Genomic DNA, 19,406 nt, shown 5'->3' with positions numbered 1-19,406 from the left:
CACTCTTTGTTTCACCGAGTTATGACGATTCGAGCATTTAGCTGGCTGTTTCCTTCGGTAAGACCACTGAAAACTGGCCTCGAAACAGTCTGACTGGACGTTCAAAGCTTTCTAATTGCTTAAGTCACGAAAAAAGCATTCATCGTGGTCAATTTTCGGATGCGAGTGGATGAAGGTGCTTTAACTGTTTCTGAGCAACTCATTTTACTACCACTGTCGTCACGTGGCCAGATTTTCTGGGGGGTTCTTGGTAGAACTGAGTAGATGGCATATGAAAGGCTCGTTTTTACAGTAACTCCTGTAAGTGACTCGTTAAATTATTTTTTCTCTCTTTCTCAGCTTTGGGGCTTGATCAAGCAAGGCTTCAAGTGCAAAAGTAAGCAATGCAATTTTTTACCTTGCCTTTTATATATGTACCCTCATAGAAACAGAAATTTATGCCATATTTCTTTTCAATTACAACATATTGCCGTAATTATATGTTCAATTATTACTAGCCTGAATAGTCGGTTTCTGTGTCCTGCTTTGGAAGCTGCATTACATGCCTAGGCGAATATTTTGTTCAGACATGATTATAAAGGTGGCCTAATTGCCTAACTTGGTGTAAATAAGTTTCAATTGAATTTTTGAACGCTGCAAACTTCCCTGCTTATTAACAGGGTGTGGATAAGTTTTCATTGAATTCTATTTAATACCACAAAACCACCCTCATATTGATTGATTGTGCACATACATGCAAACTTTGTGAGCCCACACTCAGCACTTTGCTCATGATGTCGACTTGTCTTGTCAAAAAACGAAGTATCAAGTACTTATACTCCATTTCATACGTAGCAGGCAACGCTGCCAAAGCTAGAGCACCTGTTCGCGCAGGCTAAGTCCGCACGCAAGAAGTAGTTCGCCATATAACCAAAGCGAACACAAACATATTTCGTAGTGGCAAATATTAAGTGCCGTGACTAGCTCCTCCTGGACTTCGTTTTACCTCTTGCCACATTTTCGTCCTGCGACTCGTCGAGATTTCAAGAAGCAAAAAGTACACGTGGTGGTATGATATGCGGGTGGTAGGGCGAATCACTTCTACTAAATCCGCGCTGATAAAGTAGTTCACACTCCGTGAAAATTATGGCCAGAGAGCCCGAACACTGAGCGCCTCACAGCTTCGACCGTGATTTTCAGTGCTGCAACATCGTTTTATACCGCTCTTTTTATTCGTCCAAACAATGACCGGAGTTTCGAGAAGAACGAATGATACGTGGCGGAGTAATGTAGTTTCACGGACGCACTACTTCAGCAACCTCCGCAGCGTTGACTGCTATGTATGAAACGGAGTATAGTGTCCTGAGCCAGACGATGGGAATAATTTTTCAACCCGGCGCAGAGTGTGGGATCAACGCACACAAGCACTGTCGAGAGCAAGTTCTCGCCGAGTGCCGGCCGCTCACGCCACAGGGTCCAGTCAGGAGCTCTTCATTTTCGTCTACAGGTATGTGCGGCTGCATTCCCTACGCGTCTGCTGCTTGTTGTAGCTGCAGAGCTGCTAACTTGTGACAAAAATAACGCAGGGAAAACAGATTCACGAGAGCAGTAGACGCTTCCAGGACCGGGTTGTAGCTGGAACAATGTCTGAAATAAATTAACCTCCAAGTCATTTTTTTTCTTGCATTGTTAATTTCAATTATCTTTAGTCTCCTTTTTTTACTTACTCCTGTATGATGGATCTTCTCCATTGCAAACTGCTGCACGAACTGCCTCATAGGGCGTCGTAACCAAAGGCTGTCTCGTTTACCCATGACCTGAAAATGTTGCCTAGGTGTTCCTGGAGGCAAAGGTACCTTCGGGGGCTATTTTCATCTTTCTTTCTCCATGGAAAAGTGCGTGAACCTTGGGAAACTTTTCGTTTTGCTGAGGCTTAACAGCAAAATATTTGGCAATGAAGCGAAAGCTACAGGGACAGAGCGTCTAACTGTGTCACTCCGCCACCATTTCGGCCACAGGACGCCCACCCGACGTGTTGCTCGCTGCGCGGTTGCTTTGCTCCACTGTTGGCATAGCTGGAACTATCAATGGAAGATTCTTGTTTTTGTCTTGACAACGTTGAAAACGTGCTGTTAGCTAGATATATACCTTAAATAGTTAGTATTGCTAATATATACTATTTTAACAGGACACAGCCGCAACTGGGAACTATTCCTCCGCATAGGAAGAGACGCGTGTTTTGACTCTGTAGCTTGGCTGCATTGCCACGAAGAGCTGTCGTGGGGTGCAGTGTCACACCACAGCCTGGACTGAGTTCAGGGTGGTGAAAGTTAACTTGTGGAAGTTATAAACTTCGTAGTATTTCGGCTAGAGGCGATGCTTTTACGCTATGCCACCCCCCGCCCCACCCGAAATTGAAATCCTGTGGCGGATGTCCCGCCTTATTATTATAAGAGCCATATTAGTTCTACCTTTTTTGCCAAATATGCAAACATTCATTGCATAAATTGGGTGTTATAAATTGGGTATTGTTGGGCGGACCAATCGGATGCAATGGGTAAGACCAGTTGGGCTCGCCAATTGGGAACCCAACTGGTCCAAGTGGATAGTCCATTTGGACCATCCAGTTGGAACACCATTCCAATTGGAACCAGTTGGAAGCTGAACTCGTCCAATTGGAACAGTTGGAACCCATTGGAAACCCAATTGGTTCCAGTGGTTTTCTTTTGACTGGGTATACCCCCCCCCCCCCCCTTCCCCCCTGAAATTGAAATCCTGTGGCGGATGTCCCGCCTTCTGCGCAGGTCGTATTCACTGCATGCCAAAAGTCAGTTATCGCCGCTCGGCTACCCGATGGTGGCCATCATGCAGCTCTGCCGCGGTAGCGAGTAGCCCGGCGGTACGCTGACGCCGTTGGCTTGACCCGCAGATTGGAGCAGCGCCGCGCCGCGGCCTAGCCGCTTCCACCAGCAGCAGCTGCCGCAGACGTCGGCGCCGGCGAGGCGCTTCAAGCAGAGCCGTTCGGAGAGCGAGTCTGCGCCGCTGGTCCATCGGACCTCCGACAACGCGCGCTGGAAGTCGGAGGACGGCAGGTCGACGGCCGCCCACTCGTACAACCAGACGGTGCGCAACACGTGATGGTCACATGAGGACCTGTGGTGACCACCGCTCCGCGTTACTGTTCCCTTCTTCACCCTGTTTGCCCTTTCATCGTTGCCTCACGTTCCGACTCACCACTGGGTTGCGAACCCTCGACCTCCCCAATATGCTCGCCGAAACTCCGCAGGAGTTTCCCTGTATCGCCGCTTCATGGCGAAACGGTGTTTGTTTTTGTTGGTAAAGCGCGTGGCACTATAGTCGGATACAACTTAAGATTGTAGTGAAGCTCCGCCCACTTTCAGCCTCCGCGCATAGAATTCTTCAGCGACGAAAAAGTAGTCCGGTGCTTAAACGTTTATTGCTACGTAAACAAGAAGCTTATCACAAGAAAAAAAATTATGGTTTATGGGGTTTAACGTCCCAAAGCGACTAAGGCTATGAGAGACGCCGTAGTGGAGGGCTCCGGAAATTTCGACCGCCTGTGGTTCTTTAACGCGCAGAAAAAAATTATGAGCTCTAGAATTTTGATACGAGGATTGTTTGATATAGCAAAACATTACAAAGCTGATTTCGTTTACAGTTGCGATTGGCCAGCGGAGTAATACAGGACGCCGCGGACCGCTGCCCAGTGTTAGCAACTGCTGTTTTTTCTTAAGTTGTATCCTACTATAGTGGATAAGGAACGTTGCGGGGACTGTACGCCCTTCACGCTGTCAGTGGGCTTCAAGTGGGACGACCTCCGTGAAGCAGAATCGGCTGCCGACGAATATAGTTACCATGACGTGACCGAATTGTCCGGAGCTGTAACAGTTATATATCTGCGGAAAACAGCGTGTTTTATACCTGCGAAACAAAAACGAAAGGAGGTGTGATTCGCTGAAATGAATGTAGACGGTGGCCGTTACTTCTGGCTCGGTTATTTTCCTTTTCTGCTCTTGTGCGCGCGTGTCATGCGTGTGTAGTGATAGCGCCTTTTTCAGACTCGTCAATCCAGGATAAGGGTCGTCTGTTCGTGTCTGTTGGGGGTCTACATTCGTCACCGCGTGTCACTGCCACGATAGTCGCTGACGAGATCCGATACGCTAGTCTGTGTTCTGCTGTATTGGGATCCAGGGATTCCCAAGGAGGAAGACTGATTTTAGTTGATGGTGACCCGAGCGTTTGATTCAGTGTAGTACATAGTCATCTAGGAAGGGAGGGCTTGTTTTTAGTGGGACGATCAGTTGCCAGTCGATTATAATCGGTCATTTGTCGACTTCTCGCACCTCCAAAAGAGGGCGAAAGCCGCCCACGCGGGTTGGCGGCGATGTGCGTGTCATGACGTCACACGCCTATTCGGATGGTTGAGGGAAAGCCACGGCTCTTAGTCCCTAGTGGTCGTTTCGTCAGTGTCTCCTTCACTTGTCCGTACAAAGCGCAACTTTTCCCCTCTAAACATTTTCTCATCGGCGTGACCTTAACCTTGCTTCCACCTCATCCTTCTTGCGGGATCAAACCTCTCTCACGTGTAACTTGTTGCTCCAGCCACCTGTGAGAATCTGTATGGGACGTGTCTTTTGGTATAACCTGTGCACACAAAAGTGCAAGGCAGCGGATTCATTTGTGGTATCACTGAGACACACGGGAGTGTGTTCTGGCATGATGGACATTGCATGGGCACCGCCAGGTGTCGCGCACAGTGGGTCGCCCATTCCCACCTCTGGCGAAGGCAGAAGCGGTTGGCGACCCACTTTCACTGAGGAAGCGAGCACACAACAATCGATTCAGTTTCAAAAAAAAAAAATATCAGAACCAGCAGAGTTTTCGCCTGCTCAAATGTGTGCAGAGGCAGTATAGGACAGCTTTGGAGACATCTTTTAGCTCAACAAAACTCTTCAGGAAGAGTTAAACTTAGTGGCGATGCGCGGAGCTAGAGGCATTTTTCCAATGCCGCGTTTTCCGTGAATGTACACTCCGCGGCCGCGCAAACTGTGAGCCGCGTGTGGTCGTTTTGTGTGCATGAGAGGAGCGGGCAATGCTCAATCACTTCTTGGTCGTAATGTCTGTCATTGTACCATAGTTCAGAAGAGACCCGCCGGCTTCAAGGAAAAGCAAGCAAGCTATCTTTTTCGATTTGTCAGTATGAGGAGTGGTTTTAACATTTTAACAACATCATATTATGCTTGTATGTCGGCTTTTCAATGGCCAATTTCCTGTCCGCCTCAAGGTTTGGACGTAGAACACCCCTGTATCATTTTCTCAACTGCATGTCTGAAGCATTGAACATATAGCTTATTTCAACAGAACCTTCAGCACTTCTGTTCCAATGATGTGTCAGCAACGTGCTGAATTTGTGTACCTGGTATTCATCATATTTATGCGTGACAGCTTAATCTGCTGCTTCTTGTGATGGAAGTACATCGTACCGGTTGTCTAGGCGCAGGACAGCAGCAAGTGCCATTCTGCTTGATTTCTCCAGCTATGGCCGTTCGTCCAGTGGTTACTAATGGTAGTAATGGTACTAATGGTAATCATAGTACTAAGGTGTACGAGAATCAGGTGCCATTTTCATCGAAGTTACAGACTACAAACGAGGCCAGTCAAAACTCTGGGACAACTATTTTTTACCTCATCTAGCTCCGAAGAGCTTAATTTTTCAGCGCTGAAAGAGAAGCAAGCTCCAAAGTCACACACGCACTCAATGGAGCAGTCCCTCATTTGATATACCAGAAAAAAAATATGAACAGTTTTTTCTCTCATTCTTTTATGCAAGTTATATGTAAAGGGAGAGCTATAATTTCACCAGCTACGAGATGGAAATTTCTTGCTGATGCCGGTATTTTAGAATTTTAGTTTACTCTTTCGTTTTGTGTACATTTGACTCTAACTAAAATTTGCAGACATCTTTGTTGCCCAAGCAGAGAAGGACTGAAGATACATGCATTAGCACTGTTTCAACTTTAATTATCTGCTGGACATTTTCCGAGATGAAGAATGTCCTACCGTTACGGAGCCTTGGATACTGAGTAGGGAAATCAAGCAAACAAAGGTTATTAGTTTCATTTGTTTTTTCGCAAAGTGTATGCTTAGGACATTTGAATGATCGTTATACCTGGCGTTTGGCGAAATCAAGGTTTTTTCGCATTAAGTACCTGGATATATATGCCATGAGAGGATTTCCTACTAGCATTGATCTCAACTAAGCCTTTCTCTATTCAGCACTTGCGCTTTTGGGCATAACTGTTATGTACACGATGTTCTTTGAAACCCCGAGCCATGTGTGCAGACTACATTTTGGATGCTTTCTTTAAAGCTGGGTGCAAAGCAATCAATCTGCTTTCTTCTACTGCTGGCGTGCTAGTAGTGGTAACACTATGTTTCAAGTTTGATTACAAGGAATATTAAGCCTTGCTCGAATTAAGAGGGGGCACAGAAGTGTTCTACATGTTTAAAACTGTTTTTTTCATTGATTTCTTTCTGCTGGCTCGTTTTTATGCAAGGGCATTTCAATTTAGCATGATAAAATTTCATGATTGCTGTTCCACAGCAATGCATATATCTGACTAGAATGTTATAGAGCTTTGATTTGCAGTGTCATCTGTCCTGGAATACCGTTTTTATTCCTGAAGTTTAAAGCGTGCGAATAATGCTGATGAATTGGCCGTCCACTAGGAAGGTAACTGCAGTAAGAAAAAGAGTCCTTCCTGCATACAGTTTCTATGTTTATAGATTGTCACAAACAGGGCTGTGTAGCGAAGTTGGAAATTTTTTTTTCTTTCTTTAAAGTTTGATTGCAACATGTCCTAACTTCGCCTGAAAGTTTTCTGTGTATGCAGCACATCTTTCTTTGGCGAGTAGAAACAAGGGACCAGACATGATTGGGCTTGTGAGTATCTATCTGTACCCAACTGTTAGTAACTGGGAAGGAATAACATGTCTGCATTATCTTGTCAGTGTTTTATGCCATCTCCTGCAAAGACATACGATGATAATTTTATTGTAAGGAATATCAAACTGATGTTCTGAAGTTTTGAGGAAAATATAGAACTCTACACTCAGGAACATGTGCCAACCTTTAGTTTGAGCAGCGGTGGAATCCTTTTGTAGTATATTTTGTATAGGATGAAATGAAAGTCGGGAGATCATTTTTAGGGCTGCAGCTTCTAATCTCTTGCTGGGCTTGCAGAAAATTGTTTCACGCCTGTAACTGTTGATATAAATTGCATTGCACTATTCTTACAAAGCAACTTTTATGAGTTTTTGAACTGATAAAATGTGTGTTCTTGCTGAAACGTGGGAAAAAACAGAGGTTCTGAAAAAGAACAGGCGTACGAAAGTGCAAAGGTGGCAGTGTTGTAAAAAGGTGGTGGTAGTTGGGGCAGTGTGAGTGAAATGAGTAAATCACTTTGAACTTTTCGCGCCGTCGGTGCAATTACTTGTGGACACACCTAGGTTAACATAACATTTGAGGTTATGGGAAAATAAAACAAGTAAATGTTCGTTAGACATTAATTGGCTTGTGAAAGAAGGCTTTTCAGGTGGCTGTCAGAAAACAAAACAAAACATGGGGAGCTTTATTCAGCTTTCATATCGCAGTTGCGCGTCATGCTCGCAGCCACCTTTCCTTTTTCTGTTTTATCTCAGTCTGTCTGCTAAATACATTGCTTAGTGAAAGATGCTATGGCATGATACATTCAATGCATTAATGGCGTCACAGCACCTAAGTCCCTGGACCTGCTCAGATGCCAGCATGTGAAGACTTCACATTGAAGTAACAGCATTGGCATTTTCCTGCCAGTCAAGAAAAGAAATCATTGATTTCCCTTTAAGGTTGCCTATTGTGTGTGCATCGAGCTTTTTGGAAGGAAAGACTACATGTCTCAATAAGCCTAACCTGAGACGAAAACCACTTTTGCCGAATTCATTTACGACCATGAAACAAAAAGTTTACGCGTCCATAAGTACCTACATTTACACTCATGACATAGGGTAACAGACATGCGTAAGCTCTTCTGCCGTTACGTGATTGGTCGTGAGTTGAAGACTACAGCTGGTGAATTACATTGCTTTATTATGGCCACCAAACACTTCTATTTTAACTCGTACATCTTTCGAAAAGGGGTGATCAATAGCTTTAGTACGAGCTGTACATGTTGTGATAAACGCACCGGTGAGGAGCCAGTTTGACCTGGTTGACCGGAGCTTTATAAAATTGCATTGCACACCTTGTCATCGCGGCTTCCTTTTTAATGCACATTTCCTTCATAGCTGTGCCGGGTTTAGAGACTGTTTTTTTTCCATTTCAACTACCTACTGCGCGGCGCCTAAACTCTAGAAGCTTTGTGTACGAATATATGCGGTGACATAAATAGAAAATCATGATATCAGCACTGAAGGCAAAACTTGCACTTCGTCCTGGCGGTTCACCAGTGCTTCGAAACAAAGGGCAATAGGCGCGTCCTGCACTCCGATATGACTTTTAATCGAACTGCCCCGTGGTTCAATTTCCATGTGTTGCATGATACTTTCTGATTATAAGCAAATCAAACACGACCATATACATAGGGTTTAAACTGCAAAATGGTTCATTTGTTCAAGTGAAGAATGCATACGTTTATGCTTCTTAGAAAAAAAAAAAACAAATGCGCGAAAAGGACGTGAAATCCAGGATACATTTTACAAGCTGACGATAGCAATAAAAAGTGAGCAGATGAACTCGTTCTCTGAGCTTAATAGGTATAATGGGAGTTACTAATAGATACAATGTTTCCATGTGTCAAAAAGGTAGAATATGCTGGCTGGTGGTTGCTAAAGGTTTGTGTATGTGGTATGGTTGCAGTTCTCTGAAAGTGCACCTCCTTAAGGCATTACTGTAGTCAGATACAACTTAAGCCTGCAGTGACCACAACACGGAGTTCTTCCGTGGCTAAATGTAGTCCGCTGTTAAAAATTTTCTCGTCACCTACGAAGAAAGGTGGCCAGCAACGAAAAATTATATGTTCAAGAGGTTTGACGCATCTGGCTTGTTTTATATAGTCAAATATCAAAAAGATGATTTTGTTTACTCTTGTGGCTAGTTAGCGCGGTAATTGGGACGCCGACCATGGGCCATTGTTACCAACTGCCGTTTTTTAAAATTGCATCCTACTACAGAACGTTCACATCGTCTTTACATTTACTTCGTGTTCAAGTGCAAATGATTTTGCGCAATATGAGTGCTGCTGTGGGATTTTCAGGCATATTATATGTTGTGAACTAAATATGTCATCGCAACAAAGATTCATTCACAAGGCTTCTTGCGGTTAGGCGTCCTAAGACCGTGTCTAGGATGCTGTCAGGGGATTCATAACTTGTGGCAGTTTATTCCTGTCTGCGAATTCACATTGGTCTACGCGCGTGCTGCCGTTCCTTGCGAGGAAAGTCGGGACAGTTATGGGCGAGGCTATGAGAGAAGCTTAACCATTGCGTGGTTCGGTATAATAAGTACTACATGGGATGTGGACAGGGGAAGGGGCTTTTGGCATCATCGCTGGCCGCTGAAAGGCGGGCGGCAGTCTTCCATGATCACTCGCTCGCGGTGAGCGCGACACGAGTGCGTTTCTCCGACGGCGCGTGTGCCCGGCCGCGTGTTTGCAAAGCGTAGTAGCGCGTACAGCCACTGACCTAACAGCCGATAAACTTGACCTGAAGGGCCTTAAACGCAGTACGAAGATGAGGGACTGGTTAGATTATGTGTATGAAAGAAGCCAACAGTCATTTAGGAAAACCAGTGAAATGTTAGCTTTTTTGTAGAGATTTATTAAAATGGGAAATTTGTTCTGTACTTACCTAAGGACAGCATTTTACAGAAAGCATACAGAAAGACAACTAACTGGGATATGAACTCACGACTTCCGCATGCCGTGTTCAGCGCTGTGCCAACTGAGGCGGTGACTGTCTCACCTCTTGTTTTCGGACGTACAGTCTTTGTCAAAAGTTTAGAGCCCAGGGTGTTCACTTCCAAGCTTTATAATGGGACTCCAGGAGCATTCATGGAAGTCCTACCTATTGCAGGAGGCAGCACCAGAAATCTTCTCATGTCCAGGAAATTTGGAGCGCTAGAGATCCATTAAGAACGACACAGTGTGGCTCGAAAGAAAACCCCTGGACTCCAAACTTTTGACAAAGGCTGTGCTTGGGTTGCACGTAGCGCGAGCTTGACGGCATGCACTAGGCACATCCAACTAATTTCCTGCTGTCAGCAACACCAACGTAAAAAGAAAAGTAACATCCTTTCATGTTTTAATCGGTTCAAATGGCTGTTGGCGTCTTTCATACGATATGTTTGCTTAACAAAACAAAAGTTAAAGTGTGCAACCCTTGTGACTTGTGTCGAAGAACATTGAAAACATGGCCGAGGCTGATTTCATTGAGCCACGCTTATGTTGTCCGACACAGCTCCTCATGGGGTAGGAATCCGTGGTCGTGCATGTCCTATTCGCAGGTTGTGCGCTCTAGGACTTGTAATTACGCGGTCGGAGAAAGCACGCGTGTTTCAGGGCTCCGTCTCGAGCTTTCAGAGACTACACCTGGTAGGGCGAGCGCGTATAAATTGGGGCCCTTCTGTCTCCCTTCACAAAGGCAGCGGCGACAAAGAAAAAAGAACGTGAAAGACTGGTGATAAGCTTTTTTTTTTGTCCTAAAATGTGATAGCATCTCAGGGTACACGCCTTGGTACTCTGTGACCACACATGTTTGGCGTTCGCAACCGCTTTTAGCCTCTACGAAAGGCGCGGTGCGCATTTCTTAAAAAGAATGTTTCTAGCGCTGTATCCATTGCCGCGAGGTAGTTTTGGAATGGGTAGAGCAGCGCGATCTTTACCCGACTTCTTTCTGTAGCTTTAAAAGCGTACAACGTTACTTCGTTACATCCGAACGGCTGTAGTGTTCGGCTTCGCGGACCACGTAGACCTTGCAACTTAGTCTTTTGAAGCAGGAAAGCGCAAAATCACAAACACTGTTTAATTCTGAGAACTCTCACAGCCACTTTTCTTATGGCGTAGTGTATATGGGGCGTACGTAATGGTGTAGAAAGCGAACAAGAACTGGCGCGGCGTGTTTTGGCACAGATGTTTGCTTTGTATAGAGATGGAGTAACTTTTTTTTACTCACGAGGTGAATCGTGAAGGTTCGCTTTGTCCACATGGCCGCGGGGGCGCAACATATCGTATGGCATATTTTCACGTTGTGAGCTGTATTCTAGGAACAGCGCTGCTTAGTAAAGCGTGCCAGTTAGCCTAACGCAGCTATCCTGTCTGGTTTGGTACATTTATAATATTTTATTAAGCGTGCAAAATAAACTTCTCTTTAAAAGACTGTTAAGCCTTGTCTCAGGCTTGCTGCCTTGATGCATAGGATATCAGGGGAGAAGAGAAGAAATGCAGAGCGGCATGAGATGAACGAAATGATATGAAAATTAAGAGCATAACTGAAGTGAGAGGCCTTGTTATGCACAAATACTTGTTGTCAAGCAAAGGAACTTTTAATTTATGAATCATATAGCACTCGAACTGAATGTTACGCTGCTGGTGGATAACGTTTTTTTTGTTTGGTTTCGTTGACTACTAAGCGCTGCACCCGTCAGAGTCAGGGTAGAAAGTTTTAAGTGAGACTGTGCCATTTTTATGCACACGGGAGCGATAGAAGGCAGCGATGTCCTGTTGCTTCATAGCCTTCATAGAAAACCAGTCTAGTAGAAATAACAATGTATTTGTCGGAGCCACACGACATGGAAAGACTACATTTAGGAAAGTGTACTTCGCGATGCTGTGACGCTGGGTTGCTTTATTTCGTGTGATTTCGCCATGTGAAGCATACTTAAAGCGTGGCATCATGCCCTTGAGGTTTTGCCTTCATATTTTCCACCTAGCTTAAGATAGCCCTCTCCGCTGTAAGGTAACACAAAGTTTACTAAAGCTTGTTGCTGTCACGTTTAGTTCTCATATTTTTATCCGAGGGTTACGGTAGATAGCCTACATTTTGAGTACTGTACAACACTTTTTAAATAATACAAAATTATACGCACCAAGTTGGCACTAGACATATGAACTCTCGCGGAAGGAAGAAAGCCTCCTGTGGTAGAGAGGATCGTTCAGTCGCGCCCCAAGCCTTCGTTATGGAGACAGAAGGGCTCTCCTTGCAGCACTCGCAGTTTCGTGAGCTGCGTTCTTTGGCGCAGTCATACTGGAACGACCACATCACTATAGAGCTATCTTTTTTTTCCTTTTCTCAACTTATGTGCATATACAAGTTTAAAGAGGTAAAGTATATGTCTATGTATACATTGTATCGTATAATGTGCCAGTGGTGTGCACCTCCCGTCGGCGTACCAATCTTCCGAATGTAATCACTCGGGTAATATGGGTTGTCCTCCAGTCCGGACTCTTTCGCTACATGTCAGCGCTTGCGAAAAATTATCTGCACGGTTCACAGGCTGTCTACAGACAGTCTACGGAGTATTTATTGAAATTTTTGTATGGGAGTGCAGCAGCGTCTTCTGAGGCGGGCGCTTCGGAAGCGTATCTGCATTTGAGCAGCAGTTCTTGCTTCAAGTCGTGTCTAGGAGTAAATGGTGCCGGAAGTGGGGTTTTTGTAAGTCCAGACTATAAACCTGTTTCCACAACTTCGTACCTCTTGATCGTGGTGCCAATGGCGCACGCTGCTTGCATTGACACCTCACACCGCCCCCCTTTACCCTTCGTCCAAATACGACGCCCTTTGATTTACCTCAGACTACATTCAGAGGTTTACAACTCAGTCTGACCTGTTCATGTATTGCTGTTATAGACTTTTTACGTTGCCTGTTACGACTCGCAAGATGCACTCCGCTCTGGCGTAGAGTCGACAGAAATCCAGGAGCCCACTCTGCCCGCTAATTGGTCTGTACCGTCCTCCACAAGTCTAAAACGTTGCACACATCGCAATACCTTAGGCGATTCTTCCTTGATTCATAGTGTAGCTGCTGCAGCCGTAATTGTTATCGTTTTGTGTTTATGTTAAATGCAATTATTGCAGCGCGGAGTAAAATGCATCTATTTTGGCAGCAATTTAGCGCTGACGCTGTCAACACATCTCTAGGTCTAAATTTTTGACGTAATTACTGCCACAATTTTTGCTGCGACTACTTATCTACCATGCGCACAAGGAGGAAGATAAAGAAAAAAATAAACGCGCGATTGATCTCATGAGTCGCATCTTTGCTGTAGAAAAATCGCGCGTCCGCTGGCGTGCACTGCTGTAAAAACAGCCATAATATTAAGGCGGAAGCCTTTAATGTCTCATCGTTGTAAGCAGCAGTTGTCGACAGAAAATGTCACGCTTTTCAATTGGTGGAAACGGTCGTGACGTCACAGTGCGCGAATTTCAAACGGGGCCAATTGTACTTTGGCTAGTATCGTATAGTGCTGCTCCAAGTAAGTGGGACTGAGCTTAGTTAATTGCTTAATTACCCAATTAACCTAATTAGCTTTACTAGTCAATCCATATAAATAAGTAAAACCGATTAAGAAATTGGTCGAGGTCAGGAATCGAACCCCGGTCTTCGGCGTGAGAGACGAGCATGCTATCCACTCCGCCATGCCAGCTCGATGGTTTGGAATGAACAAAGGCGCGTCTAGTGAATACGGTGTCTTCACTCACTCTCATCCTCCTCCATTCCCTTCCGGCGAGGTTTAGGTGTCCACCGACAAATGAGAGACAAATACATTTCCTTTCCTCAAAACCAATTTACCGACGAGCGAGGCGTAGAACCGAATGGGTGATGGCGTTCTATGGACTCCTTGGCAGCGTTGCAAGACGCTGTCGCGTTCCACTCTTAGGGGCGAAGCTTAAAATCTTAACCACACATCAGTGACCACACTTTAAGTCAGAAAAGTGCCCCCCTGAATTTTGTGAGACAGTTACTGCGTAATTTCCTTTCCTCAAATACAATTTTCATTTTCTTCATTACGGCTCCTCTTTATCTATCTTCTTTCACTCCCACTTCCTCCTTTCCTCTACGGTGCGGTTCAGGTGTCCACCGAGATGACGGAGAATTACTGCGCCATTTCCTTTCCTCAAAAAGCGTTGCGTTCAAAGGGCAAGGCATCGCGCCGAACGGGTGGTGGCGTTCCGTGGACTCCCTGGCAGCGCTACAACGCGCTGTCGCGTTCCACTCCTAAAGGCGAAGCTTAAGCGTCATTAATTAGCAGTTAATTAGTATTCAGGCATTAATCAGTAATTAACCATTGATTAGTGATTTGTCATCACTTAGTAATTAGTACTCAATTATATGTGACGCCCCCAGTGCCACAGAAACAGCGAAGGTGGTGCGGAAAACGCTTCCGCCTCTACCCACTTTAGACAGTCAAAGTGCCCCTTGATTTTTTTGAATCGTAATCAAGGGAAGCATTAGTCCTGCACTTGGCCTTTCTTGCAATATCTTGCTCTATCCTGGGAGTGCACAAAAATTGGTCTTACAATTGGTCTTACAACGCACATGCAGCGCACGTGCGTTGCATGTGCGCTCTGCAACGCAGGCAACGCACGTGCGCTCTGCAAGCGTGATCCGCGTGTTGCGTAGTGGAAGATGTGTGCTTGCAGCTGTCGCCATCTGTCGCGTGCGCCTGTCACCAACATGAAATGCGCATGCGCTGTAAAGCGGGCGGTACGTTTTCAACCAGTCAAGCTCGGTAGAGGACAGAGGGGAGGCGCGCATGCGCGGACAGACCGTGTGAAAAAGGGGTTGAGATGCGCGCACGCCTTGTGGAGAGCATTGGCCCCGTGTCGACTCTGCGGGAAGGTCACTCGTTCGTATCCCGCTTCGCGTCTTGCGAGCCGTGCAGGCAAGGACGACTGTAAACACTGTGTGTTGACATTTCAGATATTCCCCATTAACCCTTCTGAGTGATTATGACCCAGTTGTCTACTGTATGATTTTTGTCCATACTCTTTGCACCTGAGATGCTGTTCTAGTCGAAAGCGTGTAAGTGCTGTCTTTCGTATTTCACTGCACCGGGCATGGTGAATGCTCCTCACTTCTCCGAGAGAAAAAAAAAATAAGATTTTGCATCGAAGAGTTCGACTGTCTGTGCGACCTCTGTGCTAAGTTGTTTTGCTGCGTTCTCTGTCCTTGCTCGCTGAGTAACAGTTTCAAGCTAGACGCATGTTTAGAGCATTTTTTCGTCTTTCTGATCGGCATAAAGTTTAGAAACTTATCGTTTAAATCTACATGGGGAGACCATTCCAAGTTAGACCAGCTTTCTCGAACCGAAATGAGTTCCCGGACCATAAAATTTGGCTAGAATTTTATCCCCTCCCCGCATTTAAATAGCTTACACTAGATGTTGACAGTTTATTTGCTGTTGCTTGTTTGTTAGGCAGCCCGACAGTGAATAATACTGATCGCCGTCACCAGGTAGAAAAGCTCGTTGTCTTGTTTAATCCTTATGTGACGTTTATGGGCGAATCATTTTGTTGGCTAGTAATTATTGTTTAAGTGTGTCTGCATTGCAACATTCACGTGCAGTTTACCTCACCACTGAAGCTCTAAAAGCTTCGAACTTTGTCTTAGCATGGTCCAAAGAAGCTAAACTCAATTTCATGGCAGGCCACTTCGGGGAGCCCCGCCATGGTGGCATGTCCCAATCCTTCAGGAGCCGGAGTTCGACATCGCATGGTGTTTTGTGGTTTGCCGCCTGTTCTGTTACTGTTAGCCCGTTAAGGCTCTGTGGACGTAAGAAAGCTGCAGCTGCAGTGTATGTTCTTGCCACTCAGGGTAGCTACTGGTTTCCGTTTTCATGTAGTGCATATTACTGCCCATCATTCTAATGTTAAAAATAACTGGTCGGAGGCGACCATGATTGAAATCCTCACATTAACAATTGTGCAGTGACATTCGTTAGTGATGAATAACGAGCGGTTGTCTCGTGACAATGGTTTCGCGTAGGAGCCGGTCCGTGTTACCCTTGCGCTCTTCCGCTTGGTGTCGTGGCAGGTGCAATCGACAGGTGTCGCACCTGTCGCTCCGTTGCAGGGCAGGAAAAGAGGGTTTGTACGTTGTATGTGAGAATGTATGCTCACTGTGAACGGGAGTCGGGAAGCTTGCACAATCGTCGACAGTCGCATCGGGAAGTGAGAAGGGCAGACGTGCCTGTTCTGTATCGCTTTGTAGCCGTCAGACCTCACCTTTCATGTCAAGAAGTCCGCAGTCGAGATGGTAACACTCTTTTAGGCGAATAGAAGCCCCGACGCCATTATTATTCACGGTGTGAAGCAGAGCGGTATACAGCGCTTGAATTTGCTTACGTGACGGTGGGTGTGTCTGTGCCGACGAGGGAAAAGAAGCGGGACGCCAGTCGAAGCTCTTTACTTTCCATCTTTTTATGCTTTTTGCAAAGACCTGCACAGACATATCCGACTATGGTACCTGAAAAGCAGTTTACATGACTGTACTTAACACGTTGTTGTTATCCGTGGTCCAACAGCCTCGAAGACTACATTGATTACCTGTAGAAAGTGTGTGGGTTATACAGCAGGTATTACGGAACATCGCCTCTCGTAGCGAGTCGGCGCGTACCTTTTGCGCGTGTCCAACACAACCGCGGATTGACGGGAATTGAAAACGATGTTGGTTGCTTCGTGTGTGGAAATTGTTTGTTACATAGACAGTGTTGTGTTGTACCCTTTCAGCGTAATGGTGGCGTTTTCTTTCACGCACCGGAGTCATAATTTTTTTGTCATAGTATTTTAACGTGGTTGCTCTACACTGACTGGTGTACATATCTCGTGAGCGTAGCTAACCACTTCATTCATTCCTTGTTTGCTAGTTAGTGAGGCAACACCCGGAGTTCGTGAACCCTTGCCTGTAGGTCCCGTCAACATGCTGGCGTTTGGGAAAGAAATTATCATTACAACGCTTGTAGACCTTGCATGGCTTCAGCAGCAAGAAAGCATCTAAGACAAGTAAAAAAAAATCAAAGAATGAGTGTTCTTCTATGTGCCCTGATTGCAAATTTCTTATGGATTATCGGCAAATGCATTTGTCAGTAATGATCTGACGCTTTTTTTTATTGTAATTGCAGTTTTAAAGTAAAGAAATCTGTTCTTTCAAACAAGCACACACAAACATACTGATGAGTTGGTGTGATGCCAAAAATACAGATCTTAGGTTACAAATCTCCTAAAGTGTGTTGCAGATTCCTGCTCCCGCTCCTGTGACAGTATATACGTTTATTCTTTCCTTGTCGTCATATTTATGTGATAGTCAGGCAAAATATGGCCATGCTGCTATGCAAACTTGCGGAAGTTTTGTTACTAAATAGTTTGTTTTACCAGTAAACTGAAGATGTGTGCCCGTTGCTTCTACAGTTATTCGTGTCATAGCGTTATTTAAAAACCATTGTTCTGTTTTCTTTTCTCTGCATGGTTAAGGGGATGAATGAAAAAAAAAATGCTTTTCAATAATTTGACTTCCCCGGAGCCTTAGCTGGTAATTCAGGACTTGCTTTCGTCTTCTGTGCACTTGTGGATGAACACTCCCGTTATAAGCTCGGTAGATAGTACTTGGAAATTCAGAGTGAAAATGTTCAAGGGCAGGCCAACAGCTGCTGGTGCCGTCTGCAGTGGCCGGATTTTGTTCTGGTTAGCATCTAGACAAGGGTTCGCCAACTTTAAGGGTGACGTCAGGGTGTAGGCCGGGCATATTGCCACTTGTCTCGGCTTTTCGCGTTCACATTTTTTTTTGTTGTGGTTTGTAAGTGTGTGTCGAGTGCGTTGTTTTAGTGACGTCAGTGCATCTCATTAAAGATTTGTTCTTTAAAAATGTGAGTGGTGTGCTTTTTATTTTCAACACACGGAACTGACATTGTAATGGTATCGTTAGGTTTGTGTCTGGTGAGAAGAGCGTAGTAAGCCTGGAGTTTAGCATCTGAGAGTTGAAGTCAACAAGCGCAGAATCAGGGTACGTAGACAACATCTGTTAAAACGAAACAAAATCTGGACGGTTCGCGCCTTGTAATCGCTGTGCTCTGAGAATCATGCCCTATTTGGAATTGTAAAGAGCCAAATTAGAGACGGACGCCAGCTGACTAAACTTCATTCGCGCGAGCTCTGCTCAGTTTCTAGAATGGATGTACAATACGAAGATATCGCCTCTGAGTTATTTATCCGGTGTATTACTTCGGTCGTAGAGACTTGTCTTGAGCGCCGGAGCGGTGCTCTGCGAGACAAGCAAGTTGTGCTTGTGGCGCATCTCCTGTGTTGGGGGAACCAGCGCTTACGCCTGTCGTTTTATCCTGTCAAAAAACACAACACAATATCTTCTGTTGTCACAACAAAATTTTCTGTAGTATTTTGGAACGTGGACATGTAGTAACAACCGCAAATCTTTCAGTAACAACAGAACTTTGCTTCTATTGCGCGGTCCCTTGTCGTGACGGCAGACAAGTCCTGTCGTAACAACAGGCGGCGTCGTAGTACGACAGAAAAGTCTGTCGTTACGACAACATGTTTTGTCGTATATGTGGCACAAGTCTGTCGCTTTTTTTTTTTCACTTAATATAGGCATGCAGCAGCACCAGAGCACAATAATATTTTGTGAAAACCACTACCTGCTTTAACAATTAGCCTCTTTAGCTAGGTAGAAAACTTCGCCAGCGCTGCGGTCTAGCCTGCTCATGTCTGTACGGCACTATATTAGGTATGTGCTGTCCAAAACATGACGGGTAGAGGCGAGTCTCGCTCGCTTACATTGCATCTCCGTGCGATCCGGTCTGTCAGAGTTAAGCATTTCAAGCGAACCTGTGCATGAGGTGTCAAAGCAGCTGCTAGATCTGGAGCTAACACCAGTTATAAAAGTTTCTTAGTACAGAAGATAACAAGCCAGATGAGATCCTTGAACGCATGTTGGCTGTTTATGGGGAGCCCCCTCCATCTTAAAATAAAGTGAAATTTGGGAGTAATTAAAGGAAACGGGCAGCAGAACCGATTGAAGATGACGCTCACTCTGGCCGTCCTGCAGAAGCTACTTCTGAAGAAATATGTCAGAAGGTGGAAAGTGCGATTTCGGCTCATAGGCGAATGGCGGTTGAGATTTGCGTAATACCCGTGCCACACGCGCACAAGAAATGGCAGTAAATGCTTAAGGCCTTAAGTTTGTTAATGCCATTATTTTCCGAGTTGGTGCTACACGTCCACATTTAATGCCATTATCGAAAGTGAGGATGACGATAACGCTTGCAAGGCAGTCAAAAGTGTCATCTGAATGTAAACAGTGCTAATGAGCACAATATATCGGGAATGTTGTTGAAATGTAATTTAAAAATGATTTTCCA

General features: G+C 45.2%; 1 protein-coding gene across 8 annotated transcripts in view; it reads left to right on the top strand.

Annotated features, from left to right (window-relative positions):
* LOC149330872 (thyrostimulin alpha-2 subunit-like) overlaps positions 1-19,406 on the top strand; it is a 233,407-nt gene that overhangs the window by 79,996 nt on the left and 134,005 nt on the right. For 5 of the 8 annotated variants that reach the window (XM_089561575.1, XM_089561572.1, XM_089561573.1 and 2 more), the window contains exons 13-14: positions 340-376; positions 1,382-1,486. In XM_089561575.1, coding sequence (XP_089417701.1) covers positions 340-376; positions 1,382-1,486 — 142 coding nt within the window. Of the gene's footprint in view, positions 1-339; positions 377-1,381; positions 1,487-1,565; positions 2,723-2,783; positions 17,897-19,406 lie in introns of those variants that run through there. The other 3 variants (XM_089561576.1, XM_089561578.1, XM_089561580.1) reach the window with 3 other exon arrangements.

This window comes from Amblyomma mixtum, chromosome 9 (assembly GCF_055824585.1).
Source record: "Amblyomma mixtum isolate Tamu chromosome 9, ASM5582458v1, whole genome shotgun sequence".
NCBI classification, from domain to species: Eukaryota; Metazoa; Arthropoda; class Arachnida; order Ixodida; family Ixodidae; genus Amblyomma; species Amblyomma mixtum.
The sequence above is the reverse complement of the archived record's forward strand: the minus strand, read 5'-3'. Positions and strand labels throughout refer to the sequence as shown.